The sequence below is a fragment of the Balaenoptera physalus genome (genome assembly GCF_965194825.1).
Source record: "Balaenoptera physalus genome assembly, chromosome: 12".
In the NCBI taxonomy this organism is placed as follows: Eukaryota; Metazoa; Chordata; class Mammalia; order Artiodactyla; family Balaenopteridae; genus Balaenoptera; species Balaenoptera physalus.
The window spans coordinates 45,794,079-45,818,429 of NC_138897.1; the positions used below are offsets into that span (position 1 = coordinate 45,794,079).

Here is a 24,351-nt window from a genome sequence, read left to right on the forward strand (position 1 = left end):
CTATAAACAGGAATTACTACAAACAGTCCATTTTTGTAGTTTTTATTAAGCTATACGTGTACATGTTTGTGCATGTGCACACATGTGCCCAGGACCACAGGGCACGTGAGCGTCACAGGAGCCCCGGCTCATGGTGTTGACAGGTGTGGACCACGAATGATCTGCCGGTCCCAACTCTTACGTAAGAGCTGGGTGATTTTTCTTTTTTGCCCCAATTGTCTGATTACCTTGGGACTTCAATTTCCTCTGAAGGACAATGAGGGGGCTTGAACCAACCAAGACCCTGTCTACAGCTGACCTTTCCAGGACCCTTGGGAGATCCCTGGGTGGGAGTGAGCAGGCAAGGGTGCTAGTTCTGTCTGATGATACAAACAAATAGTATCTACAATTACAACTTTAAAAGCTTTCATAACCACTCTTCTTTTCACTCAAAATGACTGTGGAAGTAATGCAAGGCTCCTAGGGGCCAGGGGACAGTGGGAGAGTGGGCAAAAAAGTGGGTCCAATTGCTGGCAATTACATTCAACTAAATGTTTAAGAATTGAAATGATTAAAAATGAGAGTTGGGATTCTCCACTAAGCATCTTGAGGGCATCAAGAAGGACACTGGAAGATAAAAGAGAACCCTCTAAAAGATTAAGGAAAACTGGCCTAAAAAGTTTTGTGACTTCTCTGGGCCTCAGTTTCTCAATGAAGGGTCTGGACTCATGATTCTCAGATCTCTTCTCCCCAAAGAGGTGACCAGCTCACTCCCAGGGGCAAGTAGTTACACCTGTCTGCTATTCCCAAGGTAAATAGCAAATAGTACAGGGATCTTACCTGGTGCTTAATTGCCGCTGAAGTTCCAAAACACTGGATCTGTTTATCAGCAGATACTGTGCCTCATTCACCAGAGAGAGGGTGGCTGTTGTACAAGCAGATTGATCTAAAAGTGATGGAGTATTTAAAAGGAGAGTTGCTGGAGAGGGAAACAACCTAAGTGTCCACTGATAGATAAATGGGTAAGGAAGTGTGGTATACATACACAGTGGAATATTATTCAGCCATAAAAAATGAAATCTCGCCATTTAACGACAAGATGGATGGACCTTGAGGGTATTATGCTAAGTGAAAAGCCAGATGGAGAAAGACATATACTGTATAATCTCACTTAGATACGGAATCTAAAACAAAACAAAACAAGCTCATAGATCCAGAGAACAGATTGGTGGTTGCCAGAGGCATGGAGGTGGGGGGGGGCGGGGGGCAGGCATTGGCGAAATGGGTGAAGGTCAAAAGGTACGAACTTCCAGTTATAAAATAAATAAGTCCTGGGGATGTAATGTCTAGTGTGGTGACTACAGTTAATAATACTGTATTGCATATTTGAAAGTTCTCATCATAAGAAAAAAATTTATAACTGTGTGATGATGGATATTAACTAGATTTATTGTGATGATCATTTTGCAATATATACAAATGTCAAATTATTATGTTTTACGCCTGAAACTAATATAATATTGCATGTCAATTATACCTACATTTAAAAATTAAGATAAAATAACTTAGAAAAGAAGAGTTGCTTTCTTGGAATGCAAATGAATCACGCTTCCATTGACTTGCATTTTTTTAATTTAATTTTTATCTTATAGTAGAGTGTAGTTGATTTACAATGTTGTGTTAGTTTCAGGTGTAAGCAAAGTGATTCAGCTATACATATACATATATTCATTCTCTTTCAGATTCTTTTCCCATATAGGTTATTACAGAATATTGAGTAGAATTCCTGGCCTGGTTAGTACTTGGATGGAAGACTTGCATTTTTAAATATTAGGGACTGTTTCTAAAAGGAAGAAAATGGTGCCCTGGAAATAAAAAATGTTCTAAGCATGGCTCAAACTTCTCAAAAACAGAAAGAACATAAGCTCCTAGAATATTGTGTTGATAATCTGGAAAAAAATAATAAAATGCTGAAGTTAAATTGTTCCAGCAAAGGAAACTTGGAGGCAACACTTAGAGGAGGAGAGATGAGGCTGCAGGGTGGAGGTGGGGAAGTGGGCGGGGGGCCCTTCCCCAAGCAAGAAGAAGGGCCTTGATAAGGGTCACAGGCCCGGTGAGATCTTCTGAATCTGGTCAGTGAATCTAGTCAGGGAGAAGCTGGGTTCTGCCCTTGGGCAAGTGTGTAATATTGACTTTAGAAATAAATAATACAAGTTTTAAAACTACTGAAAAGAAAAAAAAAAAAAAGAGTGGAAGAAAATATCAAGGGCCTCCAGAACTACTGCAGCCCATCACCCAGCTTCCAGCTCCCACTTTTTGGGCATGCCATAGCTGTCTTTATACAAGATGTTGATAATAAAGGCTTGGCGGGCCTAAACCTAGTGAGCTGTCTCTGAACTAGGCCTGTGGACCCCAGAGTACCCGAGAATGAACACTTCCAAGAGAATCGCTTACAGATTCTCTACTTCCATGTCTTCTTTGCTAAAATGGCTCTGTCAGAGCAGTGAGGTGCAATCCCAGGCCCTTCCACAAAAGGCCATTCTCACCCTTCACAGGGCAAAGGCCGCACCTCTCCTATGGCACATTGCCCCTGGGGGCTAAAAATCTCCAGGGTGGAAAACAAAAGACCAGTTCAAAACCCTGGGGTCTGTGCTGAGAAAATAAAAGTCTCTCAGGCTTGGGTGACTGATCCTCCTGTAGGTCAGATGGGTTCCAATTCTTTGCTAACCACAAAACTGCCGGAACTAATTAAGTTGTCAAGTGACAGATGATTAAAGTCATCTTGATGTTAGATCCCTGTGCCTCAGAAGAAAGGTTTGAGTGACAGCACGTTAACCAACACCTTCATCCCCAGCTCTTTATTGACTTAAATAAGATTCTTCAGAAGAGAACCAGTGCTGAACACCAGCTATTCTGATCATAGGTGACAGTCATACATGGACATGGGAATTAATCACAGGTGGCCAGCCATCTCATTAAGAGATTCCTTTTCCACTATTTTTTTCTCTTTATGTTTAATAACTATTTTTCGAAATTTATAATATACTTTTGTTGCTTTGATCAACTGTGTACTATTAAAAACTATGATAAGAACTCAACCTAGGAAAAATTTCCTAACACTGAGACTCTACAATCACAGGAAACTTTAAAAACTTTTATACATTTCAATTTATATATAATTTTAGTTTCACATTGTTCCAACTGCATTTGCTCACTTCATATCTCTGTGTTGCATTTTGGTAGTTCTCACAATATTTCAAACTTTTTCATTATTATATTTGTTATGGTGATCTGTGATCAGCGATCTTTAATGTTACTATGACTTGCTAAAGGCTCAGATGATGGTTAGTTTTTTAGCAAGAAAGTATTTTTAATTAAGTTATGCACACTGATTTTTAGACATAATGCTATTACATACTTAATAGGTTACAATAGAGTGTAAACATAACTTTTATACGCACTGGGAAACCAAAAAATTTGTGTGACTTGGTTGATTGTAATGGTCTGGAACCGAACCCTCAATATCTCCAGAGTAAGCCTGTATATTTGCAATATGCTGGAAATCACATCCTTTGCAACTTTTTTTTTTTTTTAATTTAGATGACAACGTAAAGAGGTAGTGTAGCTTTAAAAAATTTCTTCTAAGGTGTACCAACACAAAAATGTTCAAAGGCCTAGACCTAGACCATCAGAGACCTCTCCACCATAAATGGCATCCTTGAAGTATAATATTCACAAGCTGACACTCCTGACCCTGTATCGAGCAGCCAAAAGATTCACTCTGCTCCCACCTTTGCCTACCCAGGCCCCATCTCCCACTAGGACAGTCACTGCCGCCTCCTGCCTGGCCTCTTTGCTTCCTTCACTTCCCTCTCCCTTGCAGCCTCCACACCTCACCAGGGGTGTCTTTCTAATGCAAGCTGCATCATGAAACTCCCCAGGGTAGAATTCGTCAGTTCTTCAACCTGAAGACAGTGCTTACTTACTACTCAGCAGCACATTCATCTCTTCTCCCCAGCTCTGCCCCATCACTCCCCTACCCATGTCCGACCCTCCTAAACCCTTCTCTGAACCCATGAAATGCCAAGCTCTGCCATGCTGCTCCTCAGTAATCTTCTTGCCTCTCTCTGCCTGGAACACTTCTACTCTCCTGTTAAGATGCAGCTCCAAACTCACCTCTTCCCTGAAGCCTTCCATGACTCACTCCAGGTGTAGATTTACAAGCCAGTCTCCCAGGGAGCTAGTGACTAAGCCAGGTCATTCCTGCACAAACCAGTAATGTGGCAACTCTCCAGTCCATTCATTTATTCATCTGGTATTTACTGAGCAACTACTATGTGCCAGGTCTGTTCTAAACCCTGAATAAAGCAGAGAAAAATCCCTCCCTCACAGAGCTTATGATCTAACAGAGGGAAGACAGAACATAAACAGGATAACTGAGTCAAATGCATGGCCTATAGGATGTGAAAAGTGCCACAGAGAAAAATAAAACAGGGAATGAGCTGAAGGTTCAGGTAGGGGCCCTGGTTCTAAGGAGGGCAGCCAGGCAAGGCTCTCCCGAGAAGGCGACATTTGAGCAGACACCTGAAAACTCCATCTTCCTATATGGTACTGTTAGCTCAAAGTACTTTCTTCTCTGCTGTCTCATTTTATGCTCACAACAGCTTATGGCAGGAAAAACTGTCAAAACCCTTAAATCTAAGTAGTTGAGTTCTACAGAAGTTCAACACCATGAGGTTCAAGGATTTGCCAAGGTCTCAACAACTACTTGGTGTCAGGGCCAAGACTAGAAATCCAGATTTTCTTAGGATACAGCAAGCTACCAATGTTTTTCTTTAACAAAACTTAATTGTGCTTCTAAACAGAGGCAGAGAGCCTGAGCAGAGGCTGCAAGCCCCCCTCGGCCTCCTCGGGCTCATCCTGGAGACCACACATGGGTCCTGCTGACCTGGGGGCCACCACAGCACCTTTCTGACAGAGGCTGACCACCCCTACTTTCTGTTCGTGAGCACGTTGCCCTGTCAATCCATTTTGTGGGCCTATTTTTGCGTCTGCAAGGGTAAACCCAAGTGCCTGTCCCCTAAGAAGCAATCTGAAATGTGATACCTTTGCCTCGTTTCTTCCTTGCATTTCTTTGAAAGTCTGAACTTTGTTTGATCAAATGACATGGACGGCCAAAAAACTTTGACAACCAGCTTGAAATTTTTTCTCCACAATCATAAGTATTTACCCTGGCAGAAAAAAAAAAAAAAGGAAAGATGTTATATAGTATTCCTTTAAATAATTGAAATAGCAAAAAGTTATGTAATATAATATTATATAATTAATATAATATAATATAATATAATATAATATAATATATAATATAAAAACATGAAGCCCCCAACAAGACAGAAATCTAAAGTGACAAGTGTGCTTAGGAAGTCACAATGAGATTTCCAAGGCACGGGAAGGCCTGGGATCTGGAGCTTATGCAAAGCTTTCAGATCAAATTAAAAGCTTTAGAAATTTCTCTTGAAAGACTTTGTTTATATTACGTACAGCCACTGAGAACCACAAAGCTTGGAATTTAAGAGCTTCCAGAGCATTATTTTGCTTTAAGAAGCTCTGGAACCCAGACCCGTGTCCTGGTTTTTTTACTATAGGCCTGACTGGAATATCTTCTTTCACGGCCACGCTGTAGGGACTGACGTGTTTGGTTTCTGAAAAGAACACTACGGCCATAAGTCACCGATATAAGTACATTTTTTGATCTGGTTTTTAAAAACTCTTCAAACTTCTAGAATTTTTAAATAGAATTTTAAATTTTTAAAAAATTATAATCTACACATCACCAGAACTAATAGTGACCTGGGGCACTAACAACTTGAGTCCAATTTGGATGTAGCTTGAGTATCTGACATATCATTTCATGACTTACTTGTCTGCAGTGCAGAAGGAAATGTACTCTGACCCAGTACTATGCATATCACCAACTACTGAGCACAAACATACCCACCAACTACTTTATTGTGTTAACGAATAGGCAATTAGCATTTTAAAAGACTTCTACTGTATATAAATCCCTACTGAACTGTTAGAGTTAACCATTTTAGTATTTGGGGGGGGGGTAAACTAGTTGGGGTATTAGTTGCATGGGGAACCCATCAGATAGGGGCCCACAATCAGAAAATTTGTATTCCACATGTTTTCAGGTTGAAATTAGATTTAGGTTAAAAGGGATGCAGAAATTTGATGTGTTCAATAAATTGATTTGTAAATATTTACGATCAAGAAATAAAATGAAATCCTATAACACTCAACCGCATTTTCTACGTTTCCTAGAATTTAGCAGATGATTTATCATCAATAACTCAGAGTAGGTAATAATCCACAACTATATGGAATATAATTGTTGAATTATCACCTGAAAGTTCTACAGCCTGAGGGACACCTTGACACCCCCCTCAGCTTCCACATCCAATTCATCGGCGAGTTCAGGTTATTCTACCTCCAGAATATATTATATCTGACGCCCACCTGATTTCCTCTCTGACCCTGATCCAAGCCTCCATCTCATCTCACGTGTGTTACTAACACAGATGCTCAGCTGGCCTTCCCACTTGCACCTTTACCGTCTTCCAACTTTTCTACACCCACCAGCCAATCTTTTCAAGCTGTGAATCGGGTCCCTTGACTCTCCACTCCCCTGCGGCCACCCCTCTGAGCTCCACCATGCCTCCTCCAAACTGTCCCCTGCCTCACCTCACCTCCCTCCACACCACACTGTTCCAGGGTCTGCAGGAAGCAACACGGACAGTCCTGCTCTCTCGGGGTCGGCATTCTAGCAGGAGGGACTGAAGGTATATGTTGGGGAAAAGATTAATGAGAAGGAGAAGAATTCAGCAGAGCAAGTGGAGAGGGAGGGGCTGGCTCCTAGGGGAGGTCAGGCGGCCCCTCTGAGAAGGAGGCTTTTCAGCAGAGATCCGATGGAGGTGAGGAAGTGAACCCTGTGGGGGCGTAAACAGGGAAAGAGCATTCCAGGCAGAGGGAACAGCAAGTGCAAAGTCCTAAGGAGGGAGCATGCTTAGTAGGTGTGAAGAAGAGCTAGGAGCCAGCGTGGTGGGAGTGGAGTGTGCGAGGGGGAAGCGGCAGCAGACTGGACAGAGGATGCAGCCGAGGACTGATGGCACAGGACATTGCTCTCTTCCCCCCTCTGAGCCGCCCTGCAGCTAGACCTGCGAGTTTCACCTGCTGCAGCCTCACCTGTCCGCACAGACCTTGCTTTGGCAAATCTGAGCCGGTTTGCTGTTCTCCTCAAGTGGCACCGCTATAGGCTCCATCCCTATCGAATAAAGGTTAGAGACAAATTTATCATCATGGAAAAAAAACCAAGTATGTCCAAAAAAAGTCCATTATCCTGAAATATACAAGAATTTTAATGACCCTGGAAATTGGTTGAATCAAGTAAGTGGCTGAGTCTTGGAAAGCTCTTTATAACACAGAGATTCTCTTCATCATTATCGGTACCACCAACAGCGTGTGCATTGAGCAGCTTTGTCATGGAAGCCTCTGCACTGGGGCAGTCACATCCACAGTCCCTGGAATACTACAGATTCCTCTGAAAGCTTTCTCTACCTCTGCATGACTCCACATCCTGACATCATTGCTCACTAAGCTACCTTAGATCCTTTAGAAATAGGCAGGCAGACATGAAGGCTCACTCCGTAAGGATGTCAGCATAGTGTCAATTCTCGGTAGCCCCTAGGAATCAGCATCAGATTGGATTCCTGCATCAATCACCATTATCACCAAGAAAAAAAAACCCAAAAAACTGTTAGTATGTCAGTGGGGTTGGGAAGCCATTCTTTTCTAAAAAATTGTTACATACATCATACATACAAAGGAGTGTTTAACATATATACATAGTGGTCTAAAGAATAATAAACACTCATATACCCAGGACTCAGCTAAAGTGGTATTCATTCTTTCAATAGATTTAGAATAAAATATGTGGAAGAAACTAGAGGAAACTGATCCATGGCCACTGATGAGTGAAAGACCCTTGCTAAAGGCTGGAACGGCTGAGGGCCTCTGCCACTCTGCACTCCTTCTCATCCTTCGTGAGTCATTAAACATATAGGGAACTGCATGAAGCCAAGACACCTGAGCGGAACTTGTGGCGGCTCCTGCTCTGTGGACTCCTCCTGTGTGGCCCACCCGCGCCCTGCACCCTCTCAGCATGGCCGCCAGTCACACTGCTCACCGGCATGACCCAACCTGCCCCCAGCAAGCACACATCAAGCACACCTGTATCCCTGCTCATGCTGGTCCTGCTTCATCACACACAGCACAGCAAACGGGTACATCCATTCCTACTCACGAGCTTCAGATCATGACTGCTACCCAGACCCATGCCAATCACGACAAGCCTTTCACCACAACAAAGACAGAGAAGTAACAATATGCGTAAGAGGTATTTCATCAGCTCTGTCCCCTGCTTGTCCATGTCTTACACAAGCACGACCAGTTCCACACTCCTGTCCCTGTGTGGGGAAGGCCAGAAGAGGCCTCATCCAGAAAGCTCCAGAAGTTTGGAGAGTGCTGTGCTGAGTGATTAGAGATGCTGCTGTGTCAAAAGGCTGTTCATGGGAGGATGGGATTGCACCAGGTGTGCACCCACAGGGGAGAACGGTAAAGTGAGTCCTGGAACACTGGTTATGAGGAAGTAACCACAGCAGGGGGACAGCACGTGTACAAGTGCACGGCGGAAATGCATCCCCGGGCTGCCAGCAGGAGGCCTGCGCTCAGCCTCTTTCTACCCTTACCCAAGACTCTGCACAAATCATATATAATCATAAATATGGCGCTCAGCTGGCTTATAAAGGTCATCGCAGGCCTCTTGTTAAACAGGCAACCTAATCTGGGGTCCCCATATGGATTGAGCTCAAGGGCCGCCCCCAACAAAGTTCATGGGGATTGAGTTCATTCCGGATATACTAAGCCCTATGCTCGTACAGCTCAGAGATACAGAGAAATAAAAGATTCCAACCTCTGGACTCAAGATACCTGAAATCTTTTGGAGTGACAAGTCATTTACATAAAACAATTATAATGCTTTGTTTTAATGTTTATTATTTAGGGCCAAAAGTTTGTCCTACCATACGTGTCCTGCAAAGGATGCCCTTCCTCCACCACAGTGCTGGAAGTCCCTACAAGTGAGCAGAACATCTGATATACCACACCACCTCACAAAGTGCTGCTGATTTGGAGTGGAAGATATGTGGGTATTTGTTTTCTCTCTCTCTTATTCCTTATATTCTGGGATAAATCCTATTTAGTCATGATATACATTTTTATTCTTCAGAGAATAGAAAGAAGAGTAACCCATTCAACTCTTTTTGTATGTTAATATCCTGGGTATCCAAACTTAAACAAGAAAAGTATAATAAAAGAGGGTAACATCTCAATTCAAAGAAATGGAAAGATATCCCATGCTCTTGAATTGGAAGAATTAATATTGTTAAAATGGCCATACTACCCAAAGTAATCTAAAGATGTAATACGATCCCCATCAAATTACCCATGACATTTTTCACAAAACTAGAACAAATAATCCTAAAATTTATATGGAACCACAAAAGACCCAGAATTGCCAAAGAAATTCTGAGGAAAAAGAACAAAGCTGGAGGGACTTCCCTTGTGATGCAGTGGTTAGGAATCCCATTGCCAATGCAGGGGACATGGGTTTGATCCTTGGTCCAGGAAGATGCCACATGCCACAGAGCAACTGAGCCCATGTGCCACAGCTGCTGAGCCTGCACTCTGGAGCCTGTGAGCCACAATTATTGAGCCCGCGTGCCACAACTACTGAATCCCGCACACCTAGAGCCCGTGCTCCACAACAAGAGAAGCCACCGCAATGAGAGGCCCACACACTGCAACAAAGAGTAGCCCCTGCTCGCTACGACTAGAGAAAAGCCTGTGCACAGCAACAAAGACCCAACACAGCCAAAAATAAATAAATAAATAAATTAATTAATTAATTGATTGATTTTTTAAAAAAAGAACAAAGCTGGAGACATAACCCTCCCAGACTTCAGACAATACTACAAAGCTACAGTAATCAAAACAGCATGGCATTGACACCAAAACAGACATATGGATCAATGGAACAGAATAAAGAGCCCAGAAGTAAACCCACACACCTACGGTCAATTAAACTTCAACAAAGGAGGCAAGAATATACAATGGAGAAAAACAGTCTCTTCAGCAAGTGGTGTTGGGAAAGCTGGACAGCCACATGTAAATTAATGATGTTAGAACACACCCTCACACCATACACAAAAATAAACTCAAAATGGCTTAAAAACTTAAGCATAAGACATGACACCATAAAACTCCTAGAAGAGAACATAGGCAAAACATTCTCTGACATAAATCATACCAATGTTTTCATAAGTCAGTCTCCCAAGGCAATAGAAATAAAAGCAAAAATAAACAAATGGGACCTAATCAAACTTACAAGCTTTTGCACAGCAAAGGAAACCATAAACAAAATGAAACAACTACCTACAGACTGGAAGAAAATATTTGCAAATGATGTGACCAACAGGGTTTCATTTCCAAAATATACAAACAGCTCATATAGCTCAATAACAAAAAAGCAAACAACTCAGTCAAAAAATGGGCAGAAGACCTAAACAGACATTTCTCTAGAGAAGACACACAGATCAGCAACAGGTGCATGAAAAGATGCTCAACAGCAATTAATTATTAGAGAATTGCAAATCAAAACTACAATGAGGTACCACCTCACACCAGTCAGAGTGGCCATCACTTAAAAATCTATAAATAACAAATGCTGGAGAGGGTGTGGAGGAAAGGGAAACCTCCTACACTGTTGATGGGAATGTAAACTGGTGCAGCCACTATGGAGGTTCCTTAAAAAACTAAAAATAGAATTACCATATGATCCAGCAATCCCACTCCTGGGAATATATCCAGAAAAAACAATAATTCAAAAAGATACATGCACCCCAACGTTCACTGCAGCACTATTTACAATAGCCAAGACATGGAAGCAACCTAAATGTTCATCAACAGATGAGTGGATAAAGAAGATGTGGTGTACATATATGCAATTCAATATTACTCAGCCATAAAAAAAGAATGATATAATGCTATTTGCAGCAACATGGATGGGCCTAGAGATTATCATACTAAGTGAAGTAAGTCAGACAGAGAAAGACAAATATCATACAATATCACTTATGTGTGGAATCTAAATAATGATACAAATGAACTTATTTACAAAACAGAAACAGACTCACAGACATAGAAAACAAACTTATGGTTAAAGGGGGGGATAAATTAGGAGTTTGAGATTAGTAGATACAAACAATTATATATAAAATACATAAACAACAAGGTCCTACTGCATAGCACAGGGAACTATATTCAGTATCTTGTAACAAACTATAATGGAAAAGAATCTGAAAAAGTATATATATATATACTATACATATATACTATACTATATATGTATATATATTTATAACTGAATCATTTTGCTTATACCAGAAACTAACAACATTGTAAATCAACTATACTTCAATAAAAAAAATTTTTTTAAAGAAGATAACTTCTCAATCTCACTAATAAGAATAGGTACAAAAATACCAATAAAATTTTAGCAAACTAAATCCATTAATGTATCAAAAAATCATTGCCAAATAGTGTTTTTCTTTTCTCCAAGAATGCAAGGATAGTTCCGTACTAGACAATCTACTAATGTTAAGACATCACACTAATAGACTATAGGGAAAAAATATAACCAACAGATGCAGAAAGAGCATTTAGTAAGAACTATTAGTCATGATAAAACTTTTGGCTAAATTAAAAAAAACTACTTTAGCCTGGTAAAACAAATCTATTAAAAATGTACAGTAAATACAACTCTTATTTTTGAAACTTTAGAAGCATTTTATTCAAGTCAGTAATAAAAAAAGGATATTTTCCATCACTGCTCTATGCAATAAGAAAAGAGAAAAAAAGAAGGAGTGGATAAAAATTGAAAAGGAAGATATGAAACTGTCATTATTAGAAGATGATATGCCTATTTATATAGAACATGCGAGAAAATCTTCAGACCAACTAATAAAACTAACAGGAATTCAGAAAAAGTACTGGGTAAAACACTGATATATGAAAGTCAATAGTGTTTCTAAACTACAAAAATAACCAATTAAAACATTTAATAGAAAAAAAAGATAGTGCTCAAAATACTCAAATAAACAATTACATAACAAAAAATGTGCAAAAATTTTCTGGAAAATACTATTAAAATTTTGGAGTAAAGAAATCTTCATGGAGAGAGGTACTATTTATATATAGAGGACTCAATATTATATGATATAAATTCTCCTGAAATTAATTTATGATATTGCAATCAAAATATGATTACAAAATATGTAATTTTGCAATCAAAATCCAGTAGGACACACCAATGAAAATAATAGAGAATGTCAGAATGGATAAAAAGCATGAGCCAACTGTATGCTGGATACAAGAAACTCACTTCAAATATGATATAGGCAGATTAAATGTAAAATGGAGCCATAAAGAAAATGAAAAGGAAGTCTACACAATGGGAGAAAATACTTGCAAATCTGATCTAAAAAGTGACATATTCAAATATATAAAGAATTCTTACAACTCAATAATTAAAAAATAAGTAAGCAAAGAATTTAAATAGATATTTTTCTGAAGAAGATATACACATGGACAATAAACACATGAAAAGATGGTCAATATCATTAGTCATTAGGGAAATGCAAATCAAAACCATGTGAGGTACTGCTACACACCCATTAAGATGGCTATTAAAAAAAACAACAACAACAGAAAATAACAAGTGTTGGGGAAGATGTGGAGAAATTGGAAGCTTCATATGTTGCTGGTGGGAACGTAAAATGGTGATGGAGTCACTTTGGAAATGCTAAACACAGAGTTACCATATGACCCAGCAATTCCACTCCTAGGTATATATCCAACAGAATTGAAAACATATGTCCACACAAAAATTTATACATAAATGTTCACAGCAACGTTATTCATAATAACCACAAATGGAAACAATCCAAATATACATCAACTGATGAATGGATAAAAAAATATGGTATATCTATACAATGGAATATTATTCAACAATATGGATGACCCTTAAAAACATTACACTAAGTGAAAGAAGGCAGTCATATATTGTTTCCATTTATATGAAACATCCAGAATAGGCAACTCCATAGAAACAGATAGTAGATTAGTCGTTGCCAGAAGCCAGGGATAAGGTTGGGAATGGGGAGTGACTGCTAATATGTATGGGGTTTCTCTTTGAGGGTGATGAAAATGTTCTAAAATTGATTGTGGTGATGGTTGTACAACCTTGTGTATATACCAAAAATATCATTGAATGGTACACTTTAAATGAATACATTTTATGGGATGTTACATAAATATCGATAAAGCTAGAAGAAATAAATAAAAAGGTGGAAAATGATACACCATGCAAACACTAACCAAAAGAGAGCTGAATGGCTATACTCATATCAGACAAAGAATTTCACACTTCATACTTTGGAACAAAGAAAATGACCATGTATAAAGAGGAGCATTACTTAGGGAACAATTCACCAAGGAGACATAATAATACTAAGTGAAGCAAAAACTAAGAGAACTAAGGGAAAAATAGACAAATCCACAATTACATTTGGGGACTTCAACACTCTTCTTTCAGTAATCAACAGAACTGGTAGCGAGTACATAAAAATTCAGCAAGTATAGAGAAAAACAGCAATACCATCAACCAACTGGTATAGAACTGACATCTATAGAACACTCCACCCAAAAACAGGATACACATTCTTTTCAAGTGTATATGGAACACTCACGGCAATAAATCATATCCTTGGTCATAAACCAAACCTTAACAAACTTTAATGAATTTAAAATCTATAAAGTATGTTCTCTCTTTTGGAGAGTTTAATGGAATTAAACTGAAAATCAATAGCAGAACGAAAACAGAAACATCTCCAAATATATAGAAATTAACACACTTCTGTAATCCATGGGTCAAAATGAATATAAAGAGAACAAGTAAGGACATAAAAAGATGCTTAATATCATTAGCCAGTAGGGAAATGAAAATTAAAATCATGATGAGATGGGAGTTCCCTGGTGGCCTAGTAGTTAGGATTCCAGGCTTTGACTGTTGTGGCCTGGGTTCAATCCCTGGTCAAGGAACTGAGATCCCACGAGCCACATGGTATGGCCAAAAAAAAAAAAAAAATCATGATGAGATGACATTACACACCTATTAAAATAAATAAAACAAAAAATACTGACAATACCAAAAGCTGACAGAATGTGGAACAACTGGAACTCTCATACATTGCTGGTGGGAAAGAAAAGAGATACAGTCATTCTAGAAAATGGTTTGGCAGTTTCTTTTAAAGGTAAACATATCCTTACCATATGACTCAGCAATCAACGCCTAGTATTTATTCTAGAGAAATGAAAACTTGTGATCAACCAAAAACCTGCACATGAATGTTTAGAGCAGCTCTATTCATAATTGCTCAAAACTGGAAACAATCCAAATGTCCTTTAACAGATGAATGGATGAACACACCCTAGTATAGCCATACAATGGAATACTACTCAACAATAAAAAAAAGAATAAACTATCGATTCATGCAGTAACTTAGATGGGACTTAAAGGCATCATGCCGAGTGAAAGAAGCCAGTGTCAGAAGGTCACATATTGTATATTCTATTTATATAACATTCTCAAAAAAATAAAACTATAGTGATAGAGAACAGATCTCTGATTACCAGGTGTTAAGGGTGGGGAGAAGAGAGACTATAAAGGGATAGCATGAGGGAGTTTTCTGGGGTGATGGAACTGTTTTGTACCTTGATGATGGGAGTGACTACACAAATCTGTGCATGTGTTAAAATTCATAGAGGGAACAAAAGGCCAAGAATAGCCAAGACAATCTGGAAGCATAAGGTAGAAGGACATGCCCTACCAGATATCAAAATTCATTCTATAGTTATTAACATTGGCTTATTGGTTCAAGAAAAAATAAACCACTGGAACAGAATAGAACACCTACAGCCAAGAAACATAATCATTGAATATATGGAAATGGGATATATCACAAAAGTACAGCTCTAAGTTAGGAGGGAAATTGGAATATTCTATAAATGGTAGGTGGAGTGTGGAAGGAGGAGGAATGAGACCAAGGAGAAGTACCTAGGGAATTTCAGCTATATCTATAATGTTTTTATGTCTTAAAAGAAGGAGGAGGAGGAAGAGGTAGCGGAGAAGGGAGAAAGGAGGGGGGTAGTAGGAGGTAAGAGAAGTGGGGAGGAGTAGGGAGAGGAGGAGGAGAAATTGAAGCAAATGTGGCCAAATGTGAAGGTTTGTTAAAACTGGATGCTGTAAGTACGTATTATAGTATTCTCTATACTTGTGCTGTCCAACACTGTAGCCACTAGCCACATATGGTAATTTAAATTAATTAGACTCACATAAAATTAAAATGTAGTTCCAGTGTCCTGCTAGTCACATTTCATGCACTCAGTAGCCACATCTGATTGGTGGCTACCAAGCTGGACAAGGTAGATGTTGAACATTTCCATCATCACATAAGGGTCCACTGGACAGAGCTGGCCTATGAATTTATATGTGTTAGTTCATAATAAAAATCCACAAGGGGGAATTCCCTGGCAGTCCAGTGGTTAGGACTCCACGCTTTCGCTGCTGAGGACCCAGGTTCGATCCTGGTCTGGGAACTAAGACCCCGCAAGCTGCGCCACCAAAAAAAAAAAAAAAAATCCACAAGGAAGAATCAAAGCTTGCAGAACCTATGATGAGTGAAGGAATTAAAAGGAATGTAAGTAAAAGGACAACATATAATTTCAATATCTATATCTCTTTACTTTCTGATTGGACTGTCAGATCTTTACCTCTTCCCAAAAATCTGCCCCCAAAGAAATCCCCAAAACACAAAAGGAACAAACTTTCCGTTGTCTCTTCTAGACATCATTTCACTTCCTTCTGGATTATTTTAATATTTGGTAAAGGAAAAGACATGACTTTACTTTCCTATGAGAAGAAAAGCTACTCTTGACAGCTGCTTTGTAAAAATGAACTCAGTTTTCAGACCTTGGGCTTTGATGACCATGATCCTTTGCTGCAGGTCAATGAAGGGCTGGATCAGGCAGAGCCGGGGTTCCTGCTTCTGACTCAGGCAAATACCGTTGTGATTCACAACCATCCAGCTCCGGTCGTACAGCAGCCCTTGATTTCCTAGAGGCCACCTGGTCACCTAAACAAAAAGGTCAATGTATTTTAAGCCAGTGCTCCTCAAAAATCATCTTCGCATTTATTGCACAGCAGCTGTACAAAAGCAGAGGACTTCAGAAATTCAGCACAGACTCTTGAAGGAAAAAAGGGATGAAGAGAAGGAAGTAAAACAAAGAAGACAATACAAAGGAGACTTTGGGATTGAGATACCTTCCATTCACCCTCCAGATCCAGTTTGCACCCTTCTCCACTTCAACCTGCTTTTTAAGTAGGTAATGCGCGTGCACAGTACAACATTCTGGGAGCACAAGAATGTACTTCAAAAGTAGGTCTCCGCCCCAGCCTGTGTCCCACTCCCCTCCCCACAGGCCTCCACTGCACCTGCTTTCTGTGTGTCCTTCCACAGTGGTGGATGCCTGAACAGGCATATCCTGGTACTACAGACTTATTGCACAAATTGTGGCTACACTGGAATGGTCCCTGAGTTGATGCACTTTAAGTGTGTAAGTTTTCCTCAATTCTTCATATTTCTACAAAATTAAAATACAAATTATGACCAGTGCCCAGATCTTGCATTTAATACCATTCTCCAATAAAAAGAACCAGGACTCCTTGGAGAAATGGTTTATTCTAGGGCTGGGTCAGGGAATATACAAGATGAGCCAGGAGCACCCCGTAGTGCTAGAGAAGTAAGGAAGTGCTCAAAAAACAAACTGATGGGGGTATGTCAAAGGGACGCAGGAGTCATGAAAGCATGCCCAATGGCCAAAACTGGAAAATATTGAATAGTAATAATAATAATAATGTAGTACTGAATTGTAATCCAAAGTATAAGATAAATACCCATGAGTCCAAATAAATAAATAAATAGAAAAAGTCAAATCCCTCATGCAGAAGAATCCCAAATAATTGATGTAGGTGTTCCCTCCTCAAGAAGGTGGAGCATAAATCCTTATAACTCACTATCCCTTAAGTGTGGGCTACACTTAGTGACTTGCTTCCAAAGAGAACAGTATGGGAACAGAGTGGAGGGGAAATTTTACAGCGAAGAAACCTGGCAAATACCAGGTGATCCAGGTTAACGTCAATAGTGGTAAGTCATGCTGACAGTACCCTAATATGATATGATGAGAATAGCCCTTTACTTCTGTGGTCCCACTTCCAAAACAAACCATAACCCCAGTCCAATCCTCAGAAAGACATCAGACAAACCCAAACTGATGGATATTCTAAAAAATACCTGACGGATACTCCTCAAAACTATCAAGGTTATAAAAACAAGGAAAGTCTGAGAGACTGGTGCAGCCCAGAGCAGCCTAAGGAGACACAAGAACTAAATGTCATATGGTGTCCTGGATGGGATCTGGAACAGAGAAAGAACATTAGGGGAAAACTAATGAAATCTCAATAACATGGGACCAGGTCTTTGCAGGAGTTTTGTCCACAAGTTACACAAGTTGCTTCGGCAGGTGCAGTAGTTCCATGCATGAGGGCCCTCCTGGAGCCAGCTGTCTGTTAAAGAAAGGTGTAGGTCAAGCAATGCTTTTGAAATAGTATTACGATTAAGAGACCAACATTCGCACACTAATTGTGAATCAATTTCATCCCGTCATTTTCCTCTGAGCACTCAAATCAACTTCTCAAAGGAATCTGAAAGCTTCAATTGGGGGTAATGAAGAAAGGAAAGCAATTTTTAATCTAGGGGCACTTTGGGGTGGGTCCTGCTGGGAGGGACCTGAGGGAAGACTGAGGCATCTGGGAAAGTGAAGGAGAGGAGCTGCGGGCCCCAGGGGGAGGGTGCAGAACTCAAGAAGAAATGGTGTCAAGGCAAACTGAACCTCAAGCAAGGTAAGCCCTGTATCCAAGACGCAGAAATGTGGTGCAGTGGGGTGGGAGTGGGGAGGGTGCTTTGAGGACTGACAAACCTGGGCTTAAATCTCACCTCAGCTAGTTATTAGCTTTGGACAACTAACCTTCCTGAGCCTTGGCTTTGTCATGTGTAAAATGGACGTTATTCTCATTTCTCATAGGACTGAGTGAGAACTAAGACAAAGCATAAAATGTAAAGCAACTGAAATACATCAGATGATCCACAGCTGTTGATCCCTTACCTCTGCCCTTCGCTCCCCATAGACTATGGCTGCGTCTGCTAGTACAGCACTCAAGTTCAGCAATACTAGAGTCTACATAATGGTAGCTAGGTCCAGGAACCACCATTAAATCATTATTTCTATAGGAGAACACGTTTTGAATTACAAATAACTTTTGAGAAGACAGTCTATTATTGGGAGGCATTTCTCCATGGACTTCTCATTGCTGCATGCCTGTTTTAACAAGCAGAGCACTAACTGTCCTTTTGTTCCAGACTACCTTTTCAAGGATGCTTGCATAGTGAACAGCTCTACAACCCTCTGGAGCAGAGGGCAGGTTTGTTCACAGTCCAATATTATAAAGGTAATGGCTTCTCCCTGATCGAAGACTACACAGGTTGGCTGGCATCCTATTATGAAAGAGTCAGGTTTCCTGAGTTAGAGGTTCCTGAACATGAGCACAGCATCCACCTGGGCCCCTCTGGACCCTGTCTTGGGACCTGGGGGACAAAGAGAACAACACACCATGAAGCTCATGCTGCGTGCTGGGTGGTGAGTTAAGTCCTTTATCTCTGACCCAGGAATCTCATGTCTTCTGTCAGCATCCATGGAACTGTGGCAGGCTGTTTCTCAGACCCTTCACGGTTCTTCACACCCATCTGTTGGAACATGTCTATCACTTACTGGCTTCCTCCTTCCTTCTTCTTCTTTGTCTGGGCCAAGTTTTCAGCCAGTGTGTCTGTGTTGGCATGTGAGGGGTGAGCTTTCAGCTGGTGCAGCTGGGCTTTGGGTTACGGAAGGAGTTGGGCAAATACGTATTCATTGAGGACAGTGGGAGCCAGGTTTCTCACAGGATTTACAAGTGCAGAATGGGGGACGGCTAAATAAACTTTGTGGTGTTGGATTGGAATTCGAGGTATTAGTACGAAATCATGGCCTATGGATAGATGATGGAGATGGATGTATAGATGATAGATAGATACATAGATGTGTGTGTGTGTGTGTGTGTGTGTGTGTGTTGTAAAGTGTCTGTTTCCCTTCTGAGATACTGCACACCCTGAGAGAAGGAACCATTTTCATTTTGCTCATCACCGCACAGCAAGTGCAGGCCCAGGGCCCAGCAGGTAGCAGGTGTTCAGTGTATAGTTTCTGAAAGAGCAGATGGATAGAAGACCTTTAGCAAAAAAGGAAACCTACTGAGTTTCAGTGTCCTCGTCTGTAAAATGGAACACTAATTCCTGCTACGCTATCTGTGCAACGCGGCTCCTCTATGGGACATGACTCATCTGTGAAAATAGAGTCCTGACACTCCTCACCTGCCTCCATTCAGGAGTGGAGGTGAACTTGCTTATTTATGGTCTCAGATTGGAGGACAGGCTCCTGTGTGACCAGCCCGAAATGCAGGTGACAAACAGCCTTGACCACGGTATGTCCGACCAGGAGCCAGGGAGCCTGTCATCCCAGGGGCTCAGGAGGCTGGGAACTTTCTATGAGGCTGTCTTTCTATGATCTGTGTGTGTCCCTGGGACTTGGTCTCCAGCTCCCAGCTCCGGTGACTACCAGGCCAGCATGTTTACAGACATTATGTAGTTCACCTCCACGGGGAGAGCTGAGCGGAACAGACGCATGAGAGCAGGGACCCAAGGAGTCAGCAGACCTGGATTCAAATCCTTGCTCTATCATTTTTTAGGGGGTCATGACCTGGGCAAAGTGCTTAACCTCAATAGCCCCCAGGCTCCATATCTATAAAATGGGGATGATATTACCCAGCACCTCATATTATTGTTTTGAGGATCAAATGAAACAAAGCACGTACGATGCTTCAGCAGGGAGCCAGCACCCACGCATTCAGTGAAAGTTACATCCTTAACTATCAACAGTAACTAGGTGGTCACACCCAGAAACAGGATCCTCTCAGGGGTCCCCGTAAGCAGAGCCGTGGTCAAAAGTCAGCCCAAACCAAGAAAGGCAGAATGAGAGTGGCTACTATGATTTTGATTTTCTGCATGCTTTCCTTCACTTCCTGAACTTTCTTCTTCGCTTTATCAAACAACATTATAAAGTAAACAAAAAAGAAGCAATCTCTTTAGCTGCCACTAAAACCCTTACCTCAAATGCGGCACAGGATTTGATTGGGTAGAGGAAAAGGTTGGTGACGACGTGTGACCCAAGGCCCCCATCCGGGATGCCTGCAGCTTTCTCTGAAGGGGTCTGCTGGGTCCTGGTGGTCTCCAGCAGAGGTGGGCGCAAACTCACAGCATCCACAGTGGTGGGTGAGTTGTCCCAAACCCTGGAGTCTGGGGAAGCATCTTCCTGAGGTGAGGGACTACGTCTGGCCCTGGTGGCAGGCACGGCGTTCGGAGCCTCGCTCTCTGCTGGCAGGGCTCCAGCCTCCCCAGGAGTGGCCAGAGGCAGAGGCTGGCCATGAGACGGGCGCAGTCGGGTTGCTATGATGAACCTGAGAAAGGCCTGGGCATCCTCAAGCGTAGACATGTATCCAAACGAAATCCTCACAGATCCCGTCGGCTGCCCATCTATGAGGTCCACATCGTCACCGCAGACATGACCAGCCTAGAATAAAGAAATAAGTCAGCCAGAGTGACTCATTCCTCATGGATAAAGTGGAAACCATTTTGTAAAACAAGTTTTGTTAATTTTATAAGATAAAATTAACCCAGGAAAAAAGAACTGCAACACTAATAGGAGTCGTGTGCCTGAGGCATAGTTCCAGAAGCACAGGGACTCACTCTCTGGACGTCACTCTTTGCTCAACTGTGAATTGGGATCTATAGCAATCTCAGGGGGCCACTAAAAAGTTTAAAAGACACAACATTGTAAATCAACTATACTTCAATAAAAATAAATAAATAAATAATTGTTTTTTTTAAAGTTTAAAAGAAATCATTCATGGAAAGCACTTACCAGAAACACGCACACAGTGCCCACCCACAGAGGTATCAAAAGACAGACCAAAGTTTCAGAAGCACAGATGGGTCAGCTCCTTGGTCTACCTAGGGCTTAAGTGAGAGGAGCACCTGCTGGCCATGCCTTTTAGCCTCTCTCAGAACCAAAGGGAGGTCTGCATCCCTGACAGCTGCCCTTTGACAAGAGGGCAAGACAGAGGTGCTGCCCCTATGAATAACCGGCCGAAGGCCAGGACGAAAGCCAAAGGCAGCATGAGTGCCTGGTCGGGAGGTGGTGAAAGAAAGACAAGAGGTCCCCAAGCCTCTCCAAGCCTGGCAGCCTGGTGTTGGGCGCTGCTCCAGCTGCTACCTCCCCCAGAGCTGAACCCAAGTCAGTCACCCAAGGAGATGAGGCCACGGCATTCCACAGGATCAATATTACATCTAGAACTGCATTCGTTTGTGTTCTGAGACTCCTTCTCTCTCTTTCTATTTATTTTATTTTATTATTATTATTTTTTAACCGCACCATGTGGTGTGAGGGATCTTAGTTCCCCGACCAGGCATCAAACCCACGCCCCGTGTAGTGGAAGCACCGAGTCTTAACCACTGGACCGCCAGGGAATTACCCCTTCTCTCTCTTTTTTTTTAAAGATTTATCTTTTTTTTTTTTTTTTTGGCTGCATCAGGTCTTAGTTGTGGCACGCAGGATCTTCATTGAGGCATGCGGGATCTTTCATTGTGGCACGTGGGCTTCTCTCTAGTTGTGGCGTGCGGGTTTTCTCTCTCTAGTTGTTGCGTGTGGGCTCCAGAGCGTATGGGCTCTGTAGTTTGCAGCACGTGGGCTCTAGTTGAGGCACGCAAGCTCAGTAGTTGTGGCGTGTGGGTTTAGTTGCTCTGCAGCACGTGGGATCTTAGTTTCCTGACAAGGGATCGAACCTGCGTCCCCTGCATTGTAAGGTGGATTCTTTACCACTGGACCACCAGGGAAGTCCCCCCCTCCTTTTTCAATAAAACATTGTTCACAGTTGGTTGGGATTTAATATATTCAATATTTAGTGGCAACCAAAAGAAACTTAAGTTAGAAACTATTCTGATATAAATAAGGGCTCTTTGCCACTCAAACCATTCTTATGAAATGGTTCAAAACAGGCCGTACCTTGAAGTGACAAACCTCAGCCCAGAGGAGCGGCAGGAAGAGAGGGGACCCGAGAAATGCAGAATGCCCCGTAGAAGAGTTCCTCTCCTCACCCAACCCAGACATGAGCTACCTCCTGCTTGGAGATTTCACTCTGGCAGGACTGAACTAGCTAAGGGCCCTCTGCATGTATGAGCACATTTTCACATTTGCTTGCCCCCTGTTAAAAGCCCTCTTCTGGAAAAAAAAAAAAAAAAAACCCTCTTCTGCCTCTAAATGGTTGCCCTCAAACAAAAAATGACTGCCAGAGAGGTACTATCTTGAAGTGTTTTCTATTTTTGTTGACCCCTTTTTCTTTACACACTCACAGGGTGGGCTCAGAGAAATGAGCTCGCAGATCCAGCCCCGACCCCAGACACACGACCAGCCTCTAATGAAGTTAGAGGCACCGCCATTGGGGCTTGCTGGCCAGCGTTTGGACCACACGGTCCAGTACCAACCTGAAGATGCTTCTTGATCATTTCATCACTTATCCCCAGGTGCCTCTGGCAGGCCCCAGTGTTACAGAAGCAGCCGGTTCGCACATGGATGTTGTGAAGACTGGCCATTTTATCCACCTGCAGGTTTAATATGTGACATGGAACCAGTGTTAGGAGTGTCCAGTTTTACTCTGATTGCCTGGGAAGGAGTTTCAGATCCATACTTGGACCTCTCTTTTTTAACAGTAAAATGAAAATATGAGCTTGGAATTTTGCTCTAAAGTGCCATGATCTATCGTGGGTTTACTAAACACATTTTATAAAATGTTACTGATAATTAAATCTTATCCAGTTGGGTTATAAACATAAGCCTGAGAAAAGTGAAAGATATCAAATTCACACCAAACTCCAAGTTAAGAGCTCACATGTAAAACAAACAATCTGATTTCTTAAATGAGCAGACATTTTTCCAAAGAAGACATACAAATGCCCAGCAGGTACATGAAAAGGTACTCAACATCACTAATTGTTAGGAAAATGTAAGTCAAAACCGCAATGACATCAGCTCTCAAATATCTAATAGCTAGCATCTAATATCACACCTGTTAGAACAGCTATTATCAGAAAGACAACAAATAACAGGAGGTGGAGAGAATGTGGAGAAAAGGGAACCCTCGTGCACTGCTGGTGGGAATGTAAACTGGTGAGGAACTATGGAAAACAGTATGGAGGTTCCTTAAAAAATTTAAAATAGAACTAATTGCTGGAACTTTGATCCAGCAACTCTACCTCTGGGTATTTATCCGAAGGAAATGAAATCACTGTCTTGAAAAGATATCTGCACCCCCATGTTCATTACAGTATTTGCACTAGCCAAGACATGGAAACAACCTAAGTATCCATCAAAGGATGACTGGATAAAAAATGTGATTTATAAATATTATTATTCAGCTATAAAAAAGGAAATCCTGCCATCTGTGACAACATGGATGGACCTTGAGGGCATTATGCTAAGTCATAATGAAATATGCTAAGTCATAGTGAAAAGTGCTAAGAAATAAGTCAGACAAAGACAAATACTATATGATCTCACCTACATGTGGAATCAAATCAAAATTCATAGATACTGAGAGCAGATTGGTGACTGCCAGAGGCAAGGGATGGGGGTCGTGAAGGTGGTCAAAAGATACAAACTTCTAGGTATAAGATAAATAAGTCCTGGGGATGTAATGTACAGCATGGTGACTATAGGTAATAACACTGTATCGCACATGTAACAGTTGCTGAGAGAGTAAGTCCTGAAAGTTGTCATCACAAGAAAAAAAATTTGTAACTATGTGTGGTGATGGGTGTTAACTAAACCTGTAGTAATCAGTTCGCAATATACATATGTATCGAATCACTGCACTGT

General features: G+C 41.3%; 1 protein-coding gene across 8 annotated transcripts in view; it reads right to left on the reverse strand.

Annotated features, from left to right (window-relative positions):
* MOCOS (molybdenum cofactor sulfurase) overlaps positions 1–24,351 on the reverse strand; it is a 54,667-nt gene that overhangs the window by 10,055 nt on the left and 20,261 nt on the right. For all 8 annotated transcript variants that reach the window (XR_014251497.1, XR_014251498.1, XR_014251499.1 and 5 more), the window contains 6 exons: positions 22,962–23,078; positions 20,530–20,991; positions 16,190–16,352; positions 7,225–7,303; positions 5,086–5,210; positions 820–925 (listed from right to left, as the gene is read on the reverse strand). Coding sequence is in view for 5 of the 8 variants with exons in the window: in XM_082416017.1 (XP_082272143.1) it covers positions 820–925; positions 5,086–5,210; positions 7,225–7,303; positions 16,190–16,352; positions 20,530–20,991; positions 22,962–23,078 (1,052 nt within the window). In the remaining 3 variants the exon portion in view is untranslated. The remainder of the gene's footprint in view (positions 1–819; positions 926–5,085; positions 5,211–7,224; positions 7,304–16,189; positions 16,353–20,529; positions 20,992–22,961; positions 23,079–24,351) is intronic.